Source organism: Ctenocephalides felis, unplaced genomic scaffold (genome assembly GCF_003426905.1).
Source record: "Ctenocephalides felis isolate EL2017-DRISC unplaced genomic scaffold, ASM342690v1 CF-g0.4_SCAFFOLD_01492, whole genome shotgun sequence".
NCBI classification, from domain to species: domain Eukaryota; kingdom Metazoa; phylum Arthropoda; class Insecta; order Siphonaptera; family Pulicidae; genus Ctenocephalides; species Ctenocephalides felis.
In genome coordinates, this window is record NW_020537646.1 from 28,712,640 (window position 1) to 28,734,540 (window position 21,901).

At 27.6% G+C, this 21,901-nt stretch overlaps 1 protein-coding gene across 2 annotated transcripts in view; it reads right to left on the reverse strand.

Moving 5' to 3' along the window:
• The window catches only part of LOC113369956 (lymphoid-specific helicase-like), a 945,337-nt gene extending 923,680 nt beyond the window's left edge, over window positions 1-21,657 (reverse strand). Inside the window, exons 1-2 of one of the 2 annotated variants that reach the window (XM_026610584.1) lie at window positions 21,553-21,657; window positions 16,864-16,983 (exon numbers count right to left, since the gene is read on the reverse strand). In XM_026610584.1, coding sequence (XP_026466369.1) covers window positions 16,864-16,948 — 85 coding nt within the window. In that variant the 5' untranslated portion in view covers window positions 16,949-16,983; window positions 21,553-21,657. The remainder of the gene's footprint in view (window positions 1-16,863; window positions 16,984-21,552) is intronic. The other variant, XM_026610582.1, reaches the window with a different exon arrangement.
• Between the last annotated feature and the right edge of the window lie 244 nt (window positions 21,658-21,901).

The window sequence follows — 21,901 nt, forward strand, 5'->3', positions numbered from 1 at the left end:
TCAACACGACAAAGTGTATGAATGTTAGTCTGTGATTCTAATTAGAGTCTGTATTATTTAATTTTGGGCAGACGAATATGACTAAAGAACGGCGCGAGACTAGCTATTAAAATTATATTAAGAAAAATACGTATAATTGTATGAATACTGAATATCACACGCCCACATAATATATATATATATATATATATATATATATATATATAAATACTAGGTGGCCCTACAGACGTTGTCCTGTACCCAAGTCTACAATTCAAAAGTTCCAAATTTTTTAATATCCTATCGTATCCTATACTTTTTACTACACAACATAACTGCTTCAATAAATTAGTCTATAATTTGCATGATCTGTTTAGTTGCTTTTTGGCAATTATGATTTTTAAAATACATTTTTCTTACTAATAACTTAATAAAAGATATTGTTTATGGTCAAATCATAGGTAAATTAAATCTAAGACCAACTTGGTAAATATTCCATATCAAACGCCAAACAAATGGATTTTTGACGCATGAAACAAAATTCTAAATCTTTTTTTTTATATTTATGTTATTCTTCATTAATGTTACTAGATAATCTATTATTTAGCAGTTGTACCAAATATTATAATTGAAAAAAAAAAGTTTTTTAATAAGCAGAAATAATTTTTTGTATTCTTAAATAATTAAGTGAAGTCAACCAAAATTCGACATGCATAAGTTTAAAAAAGTATGCAACTATGTATAGCAATTTTGGACTTATTGCGTTATTTATTAAACTGAATTTTATAATTTCATCTGCCAAATATACGTACACTGTTGATTGTATCTTATATTTCAATTTGTGGCACATCTCAGCTGCTTTTCGGTAATAATAATGTAGACATTACATTTTTCTAGTATATTCTTATAATTATTAGTAATAATAATAATAAATGGTAGTCTGCCCGAAGGCAGGTCCATGGTGTGAGAGTCACCACAACAAATGATTTCCTTGCCCTTCAACCCATTACCACTATTCTCTATCCCCATTTTTTTATTTCATGTATTTTCCTTTCCAAACTTCTGTTTCCATGCTTCTTGATCATGTGCTTCGGATTTCAGTTTCCTGTATTTTCTTTTTTGCGTAAGTCGTCAATCGTCTGCATCCTTCTTCTTCCCATTCTTTTTGTTCCTTCTATTTTACCCTCGACGACGTTGTGCAGGAGGCACTCTTTTTGCAAAAGAGGTCCAATCCAGTTTCCTTTCCTTCTCAGAATTGTGCTTAGTATAGTCCTCTCTTCGTATTAATTATTACTATATGCTCATAATTTCAGCTAAATTCAAATTTCGAGTGAATTGTCATTTCTAGCAAGTTACAGTTAAAATCTTTTCAATGTCAAACAATGATAAGTGTTTTTTGAGGCTTGGCGCGTGATCTTATACCTGTGTACTCCCGTGCCCATTTCACTTTCGTATTTTGAAATGAAAAGATTTATACTCGCTTAAATAATACGTGTTAAATAGAGTGTCCGGAGTTAGGTGCCGTCCGGCGTTACGGAACTTGTAACGTTACCCCCATCCGATTACAAAAGAAAAATGAATTCTTACGCTTTATGAGTAATTTTATTAAAATATTGGAAACAGTTTTGTAATATCTTAGTGAAACTACAATATATAAATATTCCCTGGTTCCTGTGAAATTCAATTCATTCATATGTTACAAAATATTGAATGTTGAATGCTGAAATAATGCTATTAACAAAGTTATATCAACGTATGTTAATCATAATTACCCAAGCCAAATTAAATGCAAATAATTTTTTTTCTATTAATTGGAAGTTAAAAGAGCTTCTCTAAACTTCTACGACATCCGTATTTGTTTTGAATAAACTGAGGACAAAATCGTCGTTTCCATTTTCTTTACAGCCGAACTTTTGTGTATATTCTATTACGGTAGAATATGTACGCGGCAGTTAATGCTTCCGATGGACGAATTAATCTCTATTTTGTATTGCTTTCGTACAATTGCTATCAGAATCCTTTTAGTTGCTCAGTGAGCGCAAAATTGTATTTATAACGACTGTTCTTTAAAGCATCGTGTCCGGGAAAATATTTAATGCAAAGAAAATAAACACTCTGTACACTCTTAAAACGGAATACGGAAAAATAAAGAAGATGATGGCGGTATGATAAGATATATTAGACCGAGGGCTAGAAAATATTATTAATATTGTTTTCAGTACTGAAAGATTAGCTAGTGGTGCATATAAAATTGTAAGGCCTATTTTTTATGACTAGTAAATTAAAATTAAATTCAGACGTTCAACAATCCAGCAGTGCCATAGATTAGTCGACACTATCAACAAAGCATACGAATCAAAAAAATATTGCTCTGCAGCATTCCTTGACGTAAGTCAAGCCTTCGACAAGGTGTGGCACGAAGGACTTATTTATAAGATACAAAAAATATTGCCAGCATATGCTAAATTTTTTGAATCTTATTTGAGCAATAGACAATTTAAAATCAGAGTTGATATGGCATTAACTCCACCTAATATTATGAAAGCTGGTGTTCCTCAAGGCAGCGTGCTAGGTCCTTTCCTTTATGTATTGTATACCCACGATTTTCCGACTGGACTTAACTCAACAATAGCAACTTTTGCCGACGATATTGCCATCCTAGCTGTAGATAAGGATCCAATTAGAGCTTCACATAAATTGCAATCCCACCTCAATATTATTGCAGATTGGACAAATGCATGGAAAATTAAAATAAACGAATCTAAATCCCAGCACATATGCTTCACTCTGAGAAAAGATACATGCCCATCAGTATATTTTAACAATGAACTGCTACCGCAGTCTGAATCCGTGAAGTATCTTGGAATTCATCTAGATAGGCGATTGACTTGGAAAACACATATAAAATATAAAATTCAACAAATTAGATTAAAATCCCAAGAGCTTAACTGGCTTATTGGGAAACAGTCAAAATTGTCTATGGAAAACAAAATACTTATTTATAAGACAATACTCAAACCGATTTGGACATATGGAGCCGAAATATGGGGCAGTGCTTCGAAATCTAACATTGCAATGATTCAAAGAATCCAGTCAAAAACACTTAGGACAATAGCAGACGCTCCTTGGTATGTCTCAAATTATATAATTCATAACGATCTCCAAGTTCCATTTGTTCAAAATGTTATTAATAACAGAAAAAATAATCACTTGTTAAAATTAGAGTTTCACTCGAATGATTTAGTAACATCTTTGCTCAATGTACCGCCAATGAGAAGACTCAAACGAAAATGGCCCACTGATACAACTTAGCACTTATTTGTAAATCTCTCACTGGAGAGATTCGAATACTATGATATTATTTCACATAATTATTCATGTTGTATATTGTTTGTGTTTGTATAGATGTATATGTATATGTAATTTTATGTTTGTATGTTTATTTGTAAAACTTAGCATAATAGCTTATAGAAATTTATAATTTTTGATTGCTGTTAATAAATATATATAAAAAAAAAAAAAATTCAGACGTATTTAACAGACCAGAAAATATTTTCTGAAAAAAAAGTTTTATATAATTTCTGTGAAATGAATAAAATAAAAGAATATGAATTAAATTAACAGATAGAAACAGGAAAAAATATTTACTGAAAATTGATCATTATTAGCTTTTATCCCACAAATGCAACCCAGTGCAAAAGATAACAATAATCTTTGAAAAAATGTGTTTTATAAAGAAATACACAAAAAAATAAAATTTATATATTACATAAAAATAATAGGGTCCGTTAAGTATAAATATTTTACTGTAATTAAAAGAATTTATTTAAATTTAATTACCAGTTAGTTTTATCTCAAAGATATTACTCAGGAACAGTATAAATAATTTTTTTTTAAATGATTTATGTTTTATATTTATTACTCAGGAACAGTATGAATAATTTTTTTTTAATGATTTATGTTTTATATTTATTACATTCAAAAATATGTCAATAAGCTGAATAAAATTAAAAATATAATGGAATTAAATGGTTAGAATAAAAAATACAAACATGAATATTTTATGGAAACAACCTAATATCAAATTGATATATATTAGCTTTTATTTTGAAGTTACTAGTGAGAAAAAGTGATGGTCAGAAGAATGGTATTAAATAATTTATAATAAAGTTAATGGTATTATATAATTTATTGTATCTCAATATTTGAAGATAATGAGGTTCATATCAATATTTGATAATAATCTGCATAAAATTGAATAGATTTTCAAAGGGTTACTTACGTTTTTACAATCATATACAAACGCTAATCTATCAACTTCCATAAACTTAAATTGTAATTGTGTCTAAAAACTCTTAGGTATGAATAAATAAAAATATTACTACTAAATTAAAAGAGTGATGCAAATAGAATTTTAGCACTACTCAATCAATGGATTTAAATGTCAGGCAATATTTCCATGATCTTATATAGACATCGAAGAAAAAAAATTAATCCAAATTTTGTAACCGCATTTATATTTTAGTTAAGTTATTTTACAGGTAATTTTTAAACAACTAAAAGAATAATAAACTAAGTAACGTTCCTTATATCACTTGCATTTATAGATAATGCATTTTTAATTTCAACACTACATGTTTAGCTTGTGAATTATAAATCATTCAATAAATATATCTATTTTCTATATTTGCAATAAAGAAAAAACCTTTTTGAGATATCTATGAAAAGACTACAAACAAATGAAGTAAGAAAAAAATTGCGCGGTTAATTCGTTGCAATAATATTGCAATCATAGACAATTAAAAGAATTAAAGAAATAAATACTTGCAATTAATTGAATGTGAACTTATTGTACGGCCCTTGCACAATTGTTTACAATACCAAATTGGTCTTCGTCTAGTACAAAATACTATTATTTAATCTATTTCACTTCATATTTTTGTAATTTAGGAATATATTCTATTCTATTCACATAAATTCTTTACCGAAGCTCTTAATTTTGTATACGTAAAAAATTGCTAATCTAAAATGATTCTTGAATAGAATTGTCACATTTATCAAGGATTTATTTAAAACTGAAGCCGAGCTCTTTGTCTATAATATGAAATAAAAAAATAACCACGGGATGAGGCTAAGTGAAAAACCACGAAGACGGCAGCTTAAAATTATCATAAGAAAATTAATTTCTTCCTGATAACTGAATAAGCATATAATGCGGCACAAAGATGCAAAGATTAACGTTCAAAGCTTTGAGTTGATTTTAGGCTTTTATAAGTATATGGCAGTCCTGTTTTTGTTTTATTTGAATTATAACTAAAAAGAAGAAAATTATCTAATCTCTTATTCGCTTTCATAAATCGCTTTCATCATTAAATAAAATATTATCATATGGTGATACATCGTAATAAAGAGAAAATGCAACAAGTCATGCATTTATTTATTATATTATATATTTCTCAAAGTACTTCTAGACGTATATAAAAAATATGGAAAAATAACATCAATGCATAATATAAAACACTATTACTAAATTCTAAATAATGGTTTTATGAAATATATCTAAAAACGCTAACTGATTTATCTGTTCTGATAAATTGATCTATAGCTAACAAAGACCATACATTGATTGATTTTTCAGAGTAGCAAAAAATTATTAACTTATTGTATGTGTCTTAAGATGTCGTGTATGAACGTTGTAAACAATGAAAGAATATAAAAATGTATTTGTAAAAAAGGCAATACCAAGTTTTATTTATTTAATCTTAATTCATATCATAATCTCAAATTCAACACATAATAAAAGTGATAGAACTCACTGTTGTATAATGTCAAATGCTGCAAATGAAGAACGTCACAAAATTCATTTCCCGCAAAAGAATGAATACTATTATCCAATAAAACAACAACACACCCTTTCTAAATCATTTGCGGTGTCATAGCTTTTCAATTCAAATTTCTTCACCCGCCGAACGAGAGACAACCCCTGCGAAAACCCTTCCTAAACATAGCATCTTTACATTTATTGGTTCTAATCCCTTTCGCGGGAAACAAAACGAAAACTCAACGATTTTCTCGAGCGATACGACCCGGAGTGCGTACCAATCTTCCCGCCTGCAACCCTTTATAAATTATCAACCCTTTACACTCGTATGATATCTGCCGCCTTGCAAATTTACCCTTCGATTACTCGTTTCGTTTAGATAAATATTTTGTTAAGATTTTTTTAATCGATGGAATAAAATAATTTTGACAAAACTCATGGTCAAGTACTAAGAACTTGTGAGTTTATTTTTGAAGTATTAGGTTAGTATTAATTATATTTCTGTCTTCAGAATAGTTTTAAGATTGTTTTAAAAACTACATTTAAAAAATTATATAACCTATGTAATTATAACTATGTAAATTATAATATAATTTATAATACATCACTATGCATTTTATATTTATCTGCAAGAATATTTCGACAATTATAAATAATTTCATTTAATACCATAATAAAACGTCTATTTGACTTATTTCTGTTGAACAAATCATTTGCATTTTATACTTAATTCAATAATCGTTGCAAACTATAAATAGAGCAAACTACTAAGATTTTTTGTACATGAAAATGTGACCCAGGGGCTCGCCCGTAGGTAAGCGGTTAAGAGCGACGGGACTTGTTTCAGAGGTCCCGGGTTCGATACCCACTTCGAGCAGCCTGTTGTCAGCCAGCAGTGATAACGATTCTCACTTGGAAATAGATAGCAATATGTTTCCAAGTGAAAATAGCCCTTGCCCGGCATTGCTGCACCAATAAAAAAGCCAGCCCTATTAGATTAATTCTAATAACAAATATCAACAAATATGAATGGATTAACCATTGGGTTACCATCTAAAAAAATACGAAGTGAGGAGAAGTTTCAACCCATCAGCTCATAGGACGTAAGGTTCTGACTGTTAAAAATATTAAAAAAAAAAAATATGATCCAAAATATTTTTGAGTAATTTTTATTTGATATACCTGAAACTTTAAAGTTCAAGGTAAAAAGTTCATATCAATATATCTGGTTAAAATAATTGAAACAATGGTAAAGCTTTTTACGTAACCATTAACATATTTTTTTGCGTAGATTTAAGGTATAATTCTCTTCGTGAAGTTCGTATTGCAAACTTGAATCTACTATCTAAATACCCTAATCTATTTGTGTAATATATCTTTCAGAACATGGCACTTATAATAATATCATGTAGCATCGCATATCATTTGTGATGATTTAACTTATCTTTCATATATTTTTTATCACCAAAAGAAACGAACTAGATCTGGATTAATTGTTTAACTTCTTTAGACTAAAATTTATGACTTAGTTTTTTTTATATTATTTGTAACTATTTTTTTACTTAAATTTCAATCTTTATTGATAAAAATACTCATTGTCAATATAAACTACAAATTATAATATTAAAAAATTAATTGAATTGTGAAGAGCTTTTTATTATATACATAACCAACATAATATATTAAAAATTAAATTAATTTAATTAATAGTAAAGTTTTTTTTTATAATAATGTTAATCAATAATTAACAAAGTTTTAATGTTTTCATGGTTAAAGGATCACTAAGAAACCTGAATTTGATAAATACATATATTAATCAAATTTAAGTTTAATTTAAGGTGTTTAATATATAAACCTAAATACATATTACATTTGAACAAGGTAATGATATATGAAATTCGTAAAGGTCATAGTATGTATGAAGTGATGAAAATACTTAAAAAAGTTATGTTTTTATAAATGATTTATATGTTTCTTATATATACTTTTGTTTTTTTTCGTATTACTAAGATGTTAATTTCGCCAATTGAGTTTGATTCTAATAAACTTAATATGATATTTTTTAATAGAAAAATTATATGTATTACAATGAAAAATGTAATATGCAGGAATCAAAAATTTTACTTTTATTTCAAAAGAACTGAAAATACTTACTAGGTTATATATAAAAAAGCTCTGAACTTACATATTCACTAATATTTATCATATAATTAATAACTAATAAATTTACAAATTTTAATACTAATGTATATTATTTTGATTGAAAATAAAACTATGCAATAAAAATTAATACCAAGCAATAGAATTGAAATGTACGAAAATATTTATAATTCATTTGTAATTAATAGCAATATTAATTTCAATTAAAAAAAAATAAACGGTGTGTAATAAATCTGGTATGGTACCACTAATTTTAAGTGATTTTCTTTGATGAGAGTTTATGCCATTAACCCATTTTAAAAAGTTACAACTCTATGAAAAATTGCTGGAACTTCCCGTACCGTAACGAAATGTTCGAGGAATTTTAAATGTTTTCGAATAAATCATAAATACTGTAATATTGTCTAATATTTTAAAGAATTATATAAACTGAATTGCAAAATTAAAATTATTTATTTAAAGTATATAAGTAAACTTTAGAACTTCAGCGAGAATTAAAAATAAAATCTTAATTATTTTTGATATACAAACAAATTTTGTTTTAAAAAGATACTTTTTTTTTACCTCAAAATAGAAGATATTCAGAAGATACTATATGGTGACTGAAGCAAATTTGCTCCAAGGCAAAGTTTTAGCGTGCCAGACACATATAATATAAAAACAAAAGTATGTACAAAATATAATTATTCTCAATCAATGTCTAATAAATCATTGTAAATCAGTCAATTATTGAGTTTTAATTAAATATAATTTAGTATTTATGGAATGCGCTTCAGTGATATTGGAGGAAAATTTATGCTAAATGTACTGGTTTAAAAACAAACTAATCATCGTTATAATTACCATAAAACTAAGCATTATTTATAACTCACAAGGAGTACCTCAAGATTAATCTTCTAGGATTTGGATCAAACTTTGCATGACGATAGAATTTTTAGTTAAACCGAATACCTTGAAATATTAGAGGCGTATGAGTGCTTTAATGATAAAAATTAATTAAAGTTGCAAATAATAGACAGTACAATTAAGTTACAATACATAGATCTACTTCATTTTTAGATTTTACATCAAATGATTTGAATTTACTGCCTTGATACATTTTCCGTAATGCACAATTCAAAAATTATCTCGTAAAATATTCATATGCCCCGTAGAGTTCTCACTTAAACTTATTTTCAGAAGCAAAGGATTTTTTAAGTGAATTGCTTGCGTATCCCGCTGTGAGAATACGGCAATCTGTTTTGTGGAGAGGAGCGATGAGAAATGAGCATCTCGTACTCGGGCAAAAACAAGTGTCAACACTGCATTACACTTGATATGACAGACGAAAAAAGTTTTAACAAGATTATATAAGTGAGCTTTTTTATAGAAATATTATATCTTTATGAAATACAAATTAGTCGCTTCCAGTTTTTGTGTTTTCGTGTTCCAATCCTCACCGAACAATATACCATATTTTACAGGAATGTAAAATCTATGAGAAACTAAGTCAAGTATTTTACCCAATAATGCAAATAGACATTCTAATAAATATACCCAAGAAAAACATTGCAATGTATAAAATTATATTTAAATTTGATGATGATCATGTTGCTACAGTTAGATGTATGTTTTCTGGTTCTATTAAAATGTATTTTGAATCAATTCTATAAATTTAGTTAATCATTATTATTAATCCCAGATTAATAAACCGGGGTTTTGTATTCATACAAAAATATTTTTACAAATTACATTTTGATAAATTTGATAAATTATGATGAATTACATTTGATAAATTGGAATATTTATTCAATTTGATTAATCAGTAATGTTATTCGAATTAATTAGTAAAGTGAATAAATGTAAATATAACCGATCAAAATACAGGTAGAAAATTAGCGCAATTCAATGATAATAATAATGCCTAATTTAGTGTTTGTTTAAATGAATTCAATATAATATTATAGTTGATATAATATAATTACTAGGGTTTGTCTGTTTTCAAAAACCGGTTTTAAAAACTGTTTTTTGGCAAAAATTATGGAATTAGAAAACCGGTTTTTCAGAGAAAAAAGTCGGTTTTCACCGTATAAATGGAAAATGACAAATATAGCCCAATATAAAAGATAAATGATAGATTTTGATGCTTGAAATCATATCGATTCAATAGCATTTTATATCTTATCAGTCTGCAATGGTTCTCAGAAAGGTTTTGAATATATTAATTTAGATTTTTATACCAGTATATATAAATATTAATTTAAATCAGTGTGACTTCTTCTTGAAGAAGTAACTTCCTCTACTAAAACTTAAAAAAAAAGAGTTTTAAACCCTAGAAGCCACAAATTAAAGAATAAAAAACTTAGAATCATTATATCAGGCCCTAAAAATAATTAAGCATAATTTGGTCGCAAGTATGATAGTATTTTCTATTTCAGGAAATTTTGTGAGTAAACAAAGGACACGTCTAAGTAGCAATTCCATAGACCTTCTCAGTTTTTTTAAATCATATTTTATTAAACAAAAAAAAATTAGAATGTTTAAAATTAACTAATTAAAATTGCTCGGAACAGAGAATGCCCGAGTTTTGCTTAATTGTTTTTAAAACTAAAATTGATATTAACAAGTATGTATCAACTTGTATCCAATATTTTTTTATAATTTTTTTTTTTAATTTAATGATTTTTTTATTTAAAATTGTATTATTTTCATTTATTCGAAAACTTTCCTTTCACTGCCATAAAAATATTTTCATTCTTGAAAATAATGCATGAATAACTAATAATTATTTTCAAAGTTATTTAATCAAGACAAACTATTACTTTTTTAGTTCTACTAATTAAAAGTAAAATAATTTTGTTCACTAATAAATAAATCCAGTCAAATACTGCTCTAATTACACTAAATTTGCGGATAAATTACAGAATATTCGCGCTGAAATTTATTTTCTATATAAAAATCGAAAACCGATTTTTAGTAAAGTTATAATTCTAAAACCGGTTTTCTGAAATGTCGGTTTTTGTATAAACCCAATAATTACTGGCAAACCTTCATCGCTTTATTTATATGATTTATAACAGTATGTGAATAGGTGGAACTTATATAACGATTACATTTCAAATAACGTTCTGAAATAATTTATTTTTAAATACCTCCAAGACAAATCAAAGTTATATTTTTTGTCAAACTTCTGAGTATATAATATTTCTCCTGTTAACATTTATTATTTCTACTTCCTTGAAATATATGTGGATGCAAGATATTGCATTAAACTTTCATAAGCATTTCCTAAGTATCTTTGATGTTAACTTCGTAACTAAATAAATATTAAAAGTATCTCTTAGGTATCATAACAGACATAACTTTGACGTATGTCTGTAATGGAAATTGACACATTCCAACATATATCCGGATATTGGTATTTCAAAATGTTTATCTTTTGCTGTTTTATTTGAGATGTGTCTATCTATATAAACTATCTTATAAAATCGTTTTAATGTATCTTTTGTACATGTGGTGTATAAGGAACATAAGGAATGTGTTTCATTCTTGCTATTATACAATTTACTTATAATTCATCATATTTCTTATTCAGAAGATTTTTGGGGTATAGTATGATACTTTTTTTAATTGCGCATTTTTGTATAAAGTATCGTATATAATCGTTTTATTGTATTATTGTAATATTGTACTAACGTATACATGCCATGTATATTAAATACGACATAAACATTGAGTTTCAATATTGCTATTATACATTGTACTTACAATTTTTGATTTAGCACATTTTTAGTGTATAGTGTAACACATTTCAAACTTGAGTAGAAAAGATTAACTGTTACATTTGTCAGTAAAAAGTTTTTCGGTGGAAACATAATTTACAGTATTTTTTTCTATGATTAATTGGAGCTATGTAAAAATATCAAATAATAATTGAAACTAAACGTGAAGTTATGTTTTATGTGTAAAAAGCCTGATCGCATAGCAAAAACAGATTTTTGACATCTCGTTACTACCAACTAATACGAATATAGACCCATAACATTAGATAACTTAGCATTGCCATAACATTACTATTTTAACTGAGAACTGACCGCTTTGTAATTTTTTTGATATATTAAGAGTATGGGTTGCTTGGAAAACAGTTGTTTTTTCCTAATAATATCACAATATCACTATATTGAAACACTATATTTTTTACTTTTATAAGAAGCCAAATAAAATAAAATAAAAAAATACGTTTATTATTATTAATATAATGCAGTAACATTCATCCCACAAAATGCTGTTCGTACTTGAGATCCACATTTGTGAATAAGATCTTGCAAAAAAAATCTGATACCATGCTACTTGATATGGAGTTAGCATTGTCATAACATTACTATTTTATCTGAGAACTGACCGCTTTGAAATTGTTGTGATTTATTTTAAGTATGGGTTGCTTGAAAAATTGTTGTTTTTTCCTAATAGTATCACAATATAACTTTATTTAAAACGGTATATTTTTTACATTTGTTGCTATTATCAATATCATGCAGTAATATTCACCGCATGAAAGCCTATTCGTAATTGAAATCCACATTTGTGATCTATAAGTTCGTGCAAAAATCTGATACCGTGCTGCTTTATATGGAGCTAGCTAAGTTTGGGATCGTAACCGGAACTAGTTATGGCTAGTCCTCGTTTTCACAATTACAATACGGGTGGTTCTTTGAATTCATATATGTATACTAGACTAATTCTAGAAATAGATGTACGATGTACAAAATAATTAAAGCAACTACTTTACTTGCAATCAGCTATAAATATATCGAAACTCAATTCTCTAACGAGGTCTGTCAATACTGAAATCAGCAGCACCATCGTTGTCGGACGGCACAAATTTCCTACCTGCATTTCGTACAGGCGGCACATACACATTGATTTTCTGATTGATTTAATTACATGACAAGGCACCCCTCACCTTGCGCCCCTATTTACACAGAGCTCAACCCCCGCAGTCTGTCAATCAATCCATAAACGAGAATGTGCTATTAAAACTAACAGGCGATACGCGAGCGCATTCTTCGTGGAAAAGATATCATGAAGCGTTCGCGTTCGCGTTTGATCGGCTTACAGGGTCGCACGGAATTAGTTATTGTTGTATGTGAAAAACAAAGGATATGATATTTAGCAGTAATTTTCAACTTCCCGTAGGGTATTTATAGTTTTTTTTTTTTTTTATTATTCTCTCTTGTATTTACCAGTTAAGGACATTTACTAAATTTGTGGAATTTACATTAGTCGGCGGTAAAGGGACATTATATACTAAAGGGGCATGTTGGAAACAACTCAATAGTTTTCCCATTCGATATAATATTCACAGTAGTTATAGTAATGGACCGCAAATCAAAAATGAACATTTCTGCATATATTCACGTTTTGAAGGTTTCTAAACCTATTGGCATACCTCAGAAAAAATAGATGTTTGTGTATGTATGTATGTATAGACACAATTTTTCGTTCACGTTTTTAGGCGCATCGATCAACCGATTTGAAGGGTTCAAAAAACATTCGATTCCTATTGATAGGGAGATGTGCTGATTAGTTTTTGGCAAAAACAGGTCCAGCCGTTACGGAGATACAGAGCAAAGAATGCCAAAAATATAAATCGAAATTTTGAGAGAACGGAGCATCCATCCGATTTAAATGATTTAACTAGCTGTAAGTGGAATTCTATCTTAAGGCAATTAAGGCATCGTGCCTTAAGGCAAATTGCTGGAACTTCCCGTACCAAAAATTATTATTTTTTTAAAAACGATTAACATTTTTGAAAAAATACTTTGAAAAAATAAGATTTTGAGAAACTATAAATTAGACAAAAAATTACTTTTTTTTGAAAAAAAATTTAAAAAAAAAAAAAAAAAAATTATTTTTTTTTTTTTTTTAAATAAAAATTTTTTTTCTTTATTTTGACATATTGTGGAAGATCTGAACTTTTTTTTCAAAGCAATCGTATTGCTTTAACTGCATAGGGACAAAATATAAAGCGCGTAAGCGCCGCGTCGCTGTCTAACGCATAAGCATTGGTACGGAACCCATAGAAATGTTAACAAAATGTATACTTATTGTTAAAATCTCTATATAATATCTGATAATTTGATGTGCATATGTCTAATGATCATTTTTGACCGCCAAATGGCTCATTTTTTTACTTTTTTCTCCATATCTCCGAAACCGCTAGAGCTACCTTCATGAAAATTTTATCGATTCTTCATCTTGTCAATAAAAGTGAAATGTTTTTTGAATTATTCAAATCGGATGCTCCGTTCTCTTAAAAACTGAGTTACCGTTTTCGGCACTTTTTGCCCCGTATCTTCGGAACGGCTAGACCTGCCTTCGCCAAAAACTAATCAGCACGTCTCCTTATCAATACGAATCGAATGTTTTTTGAATTATCCAAATCGGTTGATCCGTGTTCCCGAAATCGTCGACGAAAATTTGTATCCGCACATACATACACACACGCACATACATACATACATACACACACACACACACACACACACACACACACACATACATCCATTTTTTCTAAGGTATGCCAAAATGTTCAGAAACCTTTGAAACGTAAAGATATATAAAAATTTTCATTTTTGATTTTTTTGCGATTACTATAACTTACCCTACGGGAAGTTAAAAAACATTCAATTCGTAATGATGGAAAGAAGTGATGATTAGTTTTTGGCATATACAGGTCTAGGCGTTTCAGAGATACAAAGCTAATTGTGCCAAAAATAGCAGCTTTTGAAAAGCCAAAGTTTTCAGTTTTAATGATTCAAAAAATCTTATGCTTGTATTGATTAAATGATTGTTTTTGGTGAAAGCAAAACAATTTTTTTTGTTTCATTTTTTTCAAATTTTCGATCAAATTTTTTTTTTATATATCGAAAATAAATTGGAAATTAATTTAAATTCCAACTAAAATTCTAAAGCTCACTTATATACATGAAATAAATATGAGTGATTTTAACTAGGCAATTCGGTTTATATAATTCTTAGAAATATGAGACAAGATGCTTCATTTTAACAACCCTTCATAAAGTTTTGTTCCTTTGCTTTTCATGCAAATTTATATAATTGTCGTCATCCAATTTATAAGCTCTTAGCTCAAATTTTCCTTAAGGCACGATGCCATACACCACTAGTTACATATTCATGTTCAAATATACATATGATGTGTTTAAGATGATTTAAGGTAATTTTAAACGTAATATAGCCTGAAGAAGCTAGTTGTGAGTGGCTTGTTGCCTTAAGGTAAGTTAGGTAAATAATTCGCTTTATCGACAAAAATTAGAATCAGCTATTTAGATAGAATGTTCAATTGTTTATTCTGAAGATAAAGATTTCGCTTGCATCCAAATCACCATGAGTTGAACTATTGAGAATTCTAGTATTTTATTGTATTTTCTAGTGCATTGGAAGCACAATTTCTTTACTGCAATATATTTTAATTGAGTAAAAGAAAAAAAATAAATCGTCTTACTTCTTCCAATATATTAACTTTGCTGTTGAAAAGTATGAATAAACTCTTGAAATTCTTTTCAAAAGGATAATATCGAGTAGAAAAAAGAAATATATGAATAAATTAAGATGCTTTAAAATCTTTTCTTTTTTTGCTCGATGTATAATTTTACGATACATCATAATCATACGAGTAGTAGAATAGACATACAATTGTTATTTAGTTTGTTATTTAGCCGGTTGGCGTTAATTAAATATAAAAGTATTGATTTTTTTTATTAGCTCTTTTATTTACAACTGTCCAGTAAAGAACATTTAGTAAATTTAATGAATTTACAATAGTCCGCCGAGAAAGGACATTGTTTACTACATTGTCATGTTGGAAAAAACAACTCAGTAGTTGTTTTTCCTTTTTATATAGAATTCACAATATTTTATTATTGAATAATTACTTATAAATAATGATTAAGTTATTTCTATTTTTTTTTCAGGAGAGTTGATGGCTTAGATCGAATGGCGCTTTTCTTTTCAATCTTCTTCGATAGTTCTCTGTTATCAATGAGTTTGCTAATGTATTTGGGTGATTGATTAGCTTGTTTCTATACTTCTAAAAATATTGATATGATCAACAATTTGTGATTTTTTCCTACCCTCAATATAATACACGATTTGACGAAAATGTAAAATTTATATAAACACATACTATATATCAAAAAAAATATTTGAAAAAATATAATTTTTACTTTGTTCAAAATATTACCTACTGAGTTACTGTAAAGTATTTTTTATATTAAAAGCGTAGGAATTACTCATTTTCCAAGCTTGTATAAACATCCAGAGAAAATAATTTGCCTCTGTAACACTTTATAATAATGTCGTTATTCATAATGATACATTAATGGTAAAAACTTTAATGAAAAGAGGAGTAACTCGGAAGTTATACTAATTTAATAATTAGCCAGAGACCGAACCATGATTATTTTTAATCCTTGTTTGCGCCGCACAAAGCAAAGAAAGAATCCTTACACCGACACAAAATATAATCCTGTTAAAAACTTCGATACAGCTTTGCGCAAAGAGTTTTGCATAAAACCACGGAATTCGAAAATTAAAAACAAAATTAACAAGCAGTAAATGAAACTCGAAAGTTCAGGAATATTTTCTACTTAAGCTTTGAATCATCTGAAGTCCACTTTAGGAGTTGTGACACTGATATGGTTGATTGTAAAGGTATCTTATAAATGAATCTGATATTAATTAAACGTAATCAGATTGGACTACCACCAAACAAAGAAAGTATTTAATCCACACAATTTTAAGTAACGAATTTATCACCTTACTATTATTTTCAGATTTTCATTTTTTTATACACCTGACTATGTATAAACTGAGTGCATTATTTCTGATAGAATAATTCTTACCTGGTATTTCAGCTTTGACGCAGAATGCCGACAGCAAAATCAGGTAAAATGTTGTCCTACAAGGTGACATCTTGCGTAACTTCATGATTCACTCAAGCGTTAAAATTCATATGCGAAAATCTGAAAACAAAATAATAAACATATTACTTCAAGCTAGAATTTACCTATAGTTGCTTTTGCTCACATTTAATTTTTAATATATACTAAAAATAATTTTGATAGTGCAAAGTATCATTAACATAATTAAATGAAACAACTACCATATGAATCAATTTTATTAACTTACATAGATTATTAGTCAAATATTATTCTGTCTACAAATTACTATTGGAAAATTCATTTGCGTTAAGTATCGTAAAAATGAGTTAGGCATTTTATTTTTAGAAGCATTTAAAATTATAGTCAATTGCATTGTTTAACAAAGTCTCACATTTTACTGCAAATTCCAACAATTAATTTTTCATATCAAGTGCTACATTCTGTAAATGGAAATTCGTAATCAATTGAACAAATAACTAAATTGAAATCAAATAATTAAATAATCCACACATAAAATATTACTCAATGATACTTCACATTTATATATAACTTTGTAGGTAATATAATTAATAACATACTTCATTCTGGTATTTATTAAATTTATTACCGGAATTCAAAAAATTCATTAACTGCTTACATTGTTCATAAAATATTTATATAATGTGCGGCAATAATGATAGAAATGTTACCGTAATATGCAAGATGAAATAGAATGGAATTATTTTAAAAATGTAATTTTAGAGGCACTTATATAATTTTTAAATTTGAACCATAATGCAATTCTATTTGATAATGATCAAAAATTCCAATCGCCTGCATTTTGCATGTAATTTTAATTTTTATTTATATTTATTAATTTAAATTTTAATGCATTTTTATAATTAAGAATTTTTAAATATGTTGATAAATAATGAGAAAAATATTATCTGAGAGATATTTTGTAGATGAAAAATAATTTGTGTCATTTATATATTAATGAAGTGAAGAAAAATATTTATTTAATATAATATTAAAGAAATTGAAGAAAATATTTAAGTTTAGCAAATTGCATAGAAAGTAATGAAAGTGGTCATACTTGTATAATATATTTATCACATTCTAAGAAAATAAATTTACGGTGAAATAAACAAATCATTATTATGGTGTAGTTAAAAAGTAATATTTATTTTGAGTCAATAATATTTTTTGTTATAGATTGATCTACTTAGAAGAAATTACTACGGCAGTTAGTAAAAGGGCTGAATATTTCTATTACTTCGCATAATTTATATACTTTTTATGAGCTGATATGTTTAAATGATAAATTTAAATGAAATATTAAATTTTTAAACAAATAATATATATATATATATATATATATATATATATATTTGATATATCTGTATATGCAAATCTCATTCCATATCTATTTCTGAATATGTATTATGCAAAACATAATTTTATTTTGAAATATTTTTTTTGACAATAATAAAATTTAAATATAAATTGCATTGCATAATTTGTCATCAATGGTAAAAATATTCTAGGTTGCCAAGTACAGACAGTAATGCAATTGATAATTATATTTTGCCCACATAATCAACCCTTCAAAGAATTTTTTGTCAAACAGATAAATGGGAATCATGCAAAAGTTTCGAGAATCAGACCAATCAAATCAAGTTACATGAAGTTAAATATAATTACATGTAGATATATATGGTGAAATATTTTTGATGCTGAATAATGTATAATCGTTTTTGGACATACGTCTAATTAATAAATAGAAATGAAGCTGGAAATTTTGAAAACGACTTTAATGTTTGTAGCCTTGTCTAATATTACATTTGCTGTGTGACGTATACAAACAATATAAACGTACAAATCAACAAAATAAAAAGAACATACATGAAAGAAATATAAACCAATAAACATTTTGAAAACAAAGTAAAATTATAAATTGACAAAATATTTAAAAATACGGCACAATAGCCTATGAACTAACCATTTTTTATATTATGTCTTACAACTATATTATTATATATCAAAAATGGTTTTGGTATACATTTTATTGTGATCGACTTATATTTAACACATTAAGTAGATCTTCATTATCCGATAAAGATACCATAGCTCATGAGAATTTTTTTCTGATATGCTCGTGGCGATTAATGTGTTAAATCATTTGGATGTGTCGCACAAATAATATTTCAATTCACAACTTTAGATAAATGCTATATTAATGGGAGTAATTAACTAAATTTAAGTATTAGTCGTAAGTTGTAGTGTTTTAAATCATTACAAAAAAAATATAAATGGCAATTTGTTTGTATTTTAACCAAAAAAACTGGGACGCTCTCAATGAAATGTGCGCACAGTTTTGTGTCGTCAGAATCAAGGTAAAATATTTGTTCTGGTAAAATGTCATTTTGCAATAATTTATTACACCTATTTGCAAACAATTTAGGTATCTTAAATTTCAGATTTTTTTTGTCAAATGTTGTAATTTAAATAGCCAATAGGCCAAGATTTGTACGCGTAACGACGTATACTCATTAACACGTACACAAAATTTCGTAACTTCTCCATGACGAATAAATTTGTCAATCACAATTAACTGGTAAACAAATATGATGAGCATTGAAATAATTATTTGCAGACTTTTAATTTTAGTACCTTACTGAAACGTCTATTGTCCGTGAACGTGTTAAACATGGATGCAATTGTTGGAGGAAGCAAATAAAATTCACAGAATGTGATACATATATAGTTGAAAAATATTAACACGTTAAAAGTCTTGCAATTATCAGAAAAAATTTTACCTCGCAACTTTATTGGACAATCTAGTTAAAGATGTATCAAGGAAATTTGATGTATCAATGAAATTTTTCTTGCCAAAACTCCTAGAAAAATAAAAGTTTTTATATCACACATATATGTGATTGACATGACTCCATATTAACATATTCGGGCACAGTATAAGTTTCAGCAAGATACTAAAATTAACAGTCATTTTATTTTTAAATTGTTGTGATTTGCAAAATTTGATTAAACACCGTTGATAAGGGTAGTCAGAATATCATATTTTAATCGTTGTATACAATGAATGCTATAGCTTCCACGTCAAATATTACGCTTCTATTTTACGCAATGTATTTGCCCTAGCTAATTAGTCATAGATAATGCAGAAATACCTAAACTATGAGTGAGTCATTACCTCGAAAGGTATAATAACTACAAAAACGTAAGACTATATAAATTTAAATGCTAGATAATTGTCTTTAAAATTTGATTGCTATAGCATTCATTTCATTTCGCATCTCAATGAAAATGAATGCTATAGCATTCACGTCCGCAAACGTGTTGAATTTTTTTCTGAAAAACCTAAAGTATAGGTGAGTCATTACCTCGACAGGTACAATAACTACAAAAACGCGAGATCATATAAAATTAAATTCTAAATAATTGTTTTTAAAATTTGATTGCTATAGCATTCATGTCATTTCGCATCTCCATGAAAATGAATGCTATAGCATTCACGTCCGCAAACGTGTTGAATTTTTTTCTGAAAAACCTAAAGTATAGGTGAGTCATTACCTCGACAGGTACAATAACTACAAAAACGCGAGGTCATATAAAATTAAATTCTAAATAATTGTTTTTAAAATTTGATTGCTATAGCATTCATGTCATTTCGCATCTCCATGAAAATAAATGCTATAGCATTCACGTCAGCAAAAGTGTTAATTTTTTTTTTCTTCTTTTACCCGATTTTCTATGACAACCCTTTATGTCTGACATGGCGATAAACATGTTAACATACAAATTAATAATTAACTAGTGGGATGTAGGGCATCCTGCCTTAAGGCAAATTGCTGGAACTTCCCGTACCGTAACAAAATGTTCCAGGAATACTGAATGTTTTCAAATAGATTATTATTAATATTGTAACATTGTTTAATATTTATAAGAATTATATAAACTGAATTGTAAAGTTGAAATTATTTGTTTAAAGTATATAAGAATTATAGTCAGAATTAAAAATAAAAGCTGAATTATTTTCGATATACAGAAAAATTGTTTTTTGAAAAAAAAGTTGAAACAATTTTTTTTCCAAAATCAATTATTTTGTTAAGACAAGCAGAAAGTTCTTTGAATCATTTAAATCAGACGCTTAGTTCTCTCAAAAACTGCTATTTTTTACATATTTAGCTCCGTATATTCGAAATGGCTGGGCCTGCCTTTGCCAAAAACTAATAAACACTTCTCCCAATCATTACTAATTCAATGTTCTTTAGATCATTCAAATCGGATACTCCGTTCTCTCAAAAAGTCGGTTTTTATTTTCTGCACTCTTTGCTCCGTATCTCCGAAACGGCTGGACCTGCCTTTGCCAAAAACTAATCAGCTCTTCTCCCTATCAATAGGAATCGAATGTTTTTTGAGCCATTCAAATCGGTTGATCCGTGCGGCCGAAAACGTGAGTGGAAATTTGTATCCATACATAAAAACACACACACATCCATTTTTTGTAAGGTATGCCAAAATGTTCAAAAACCTTCAAAACGTCGAGAAATGTAAAAATTTTCAAATTCGATTGTCGGCCCATTACGATAAGTTTATTTTTTATTTTTTTATTTTCTAATAAGTTAATAATGATCAATTTATACTTACAATGTTTGTTTGCAAAGTATTATTAGTTTGCAAAGTACTATTATTTTATCACACCTATATACAAGTCACTATAACATTCTTAAGCACATTTATCCACAAACACGATTTTATTCAACAATTCATAAAATTATTTTTAACAACGTTAAATACACGAAAATTTTCACATAAAACAAAATTTCAATATGTTTCTAATAAAATATGATATTTTTTATATAGCTTTTACTATAATTATTTATCAGATCAATTTAATATTTACGCAAACACGCGGTCTCGGCCAGGGCGATTAATCGACAAACACACACCTTCGATTCGATGGCCAAATGCCGACTGAAGCGCTGTCGCGTGATGC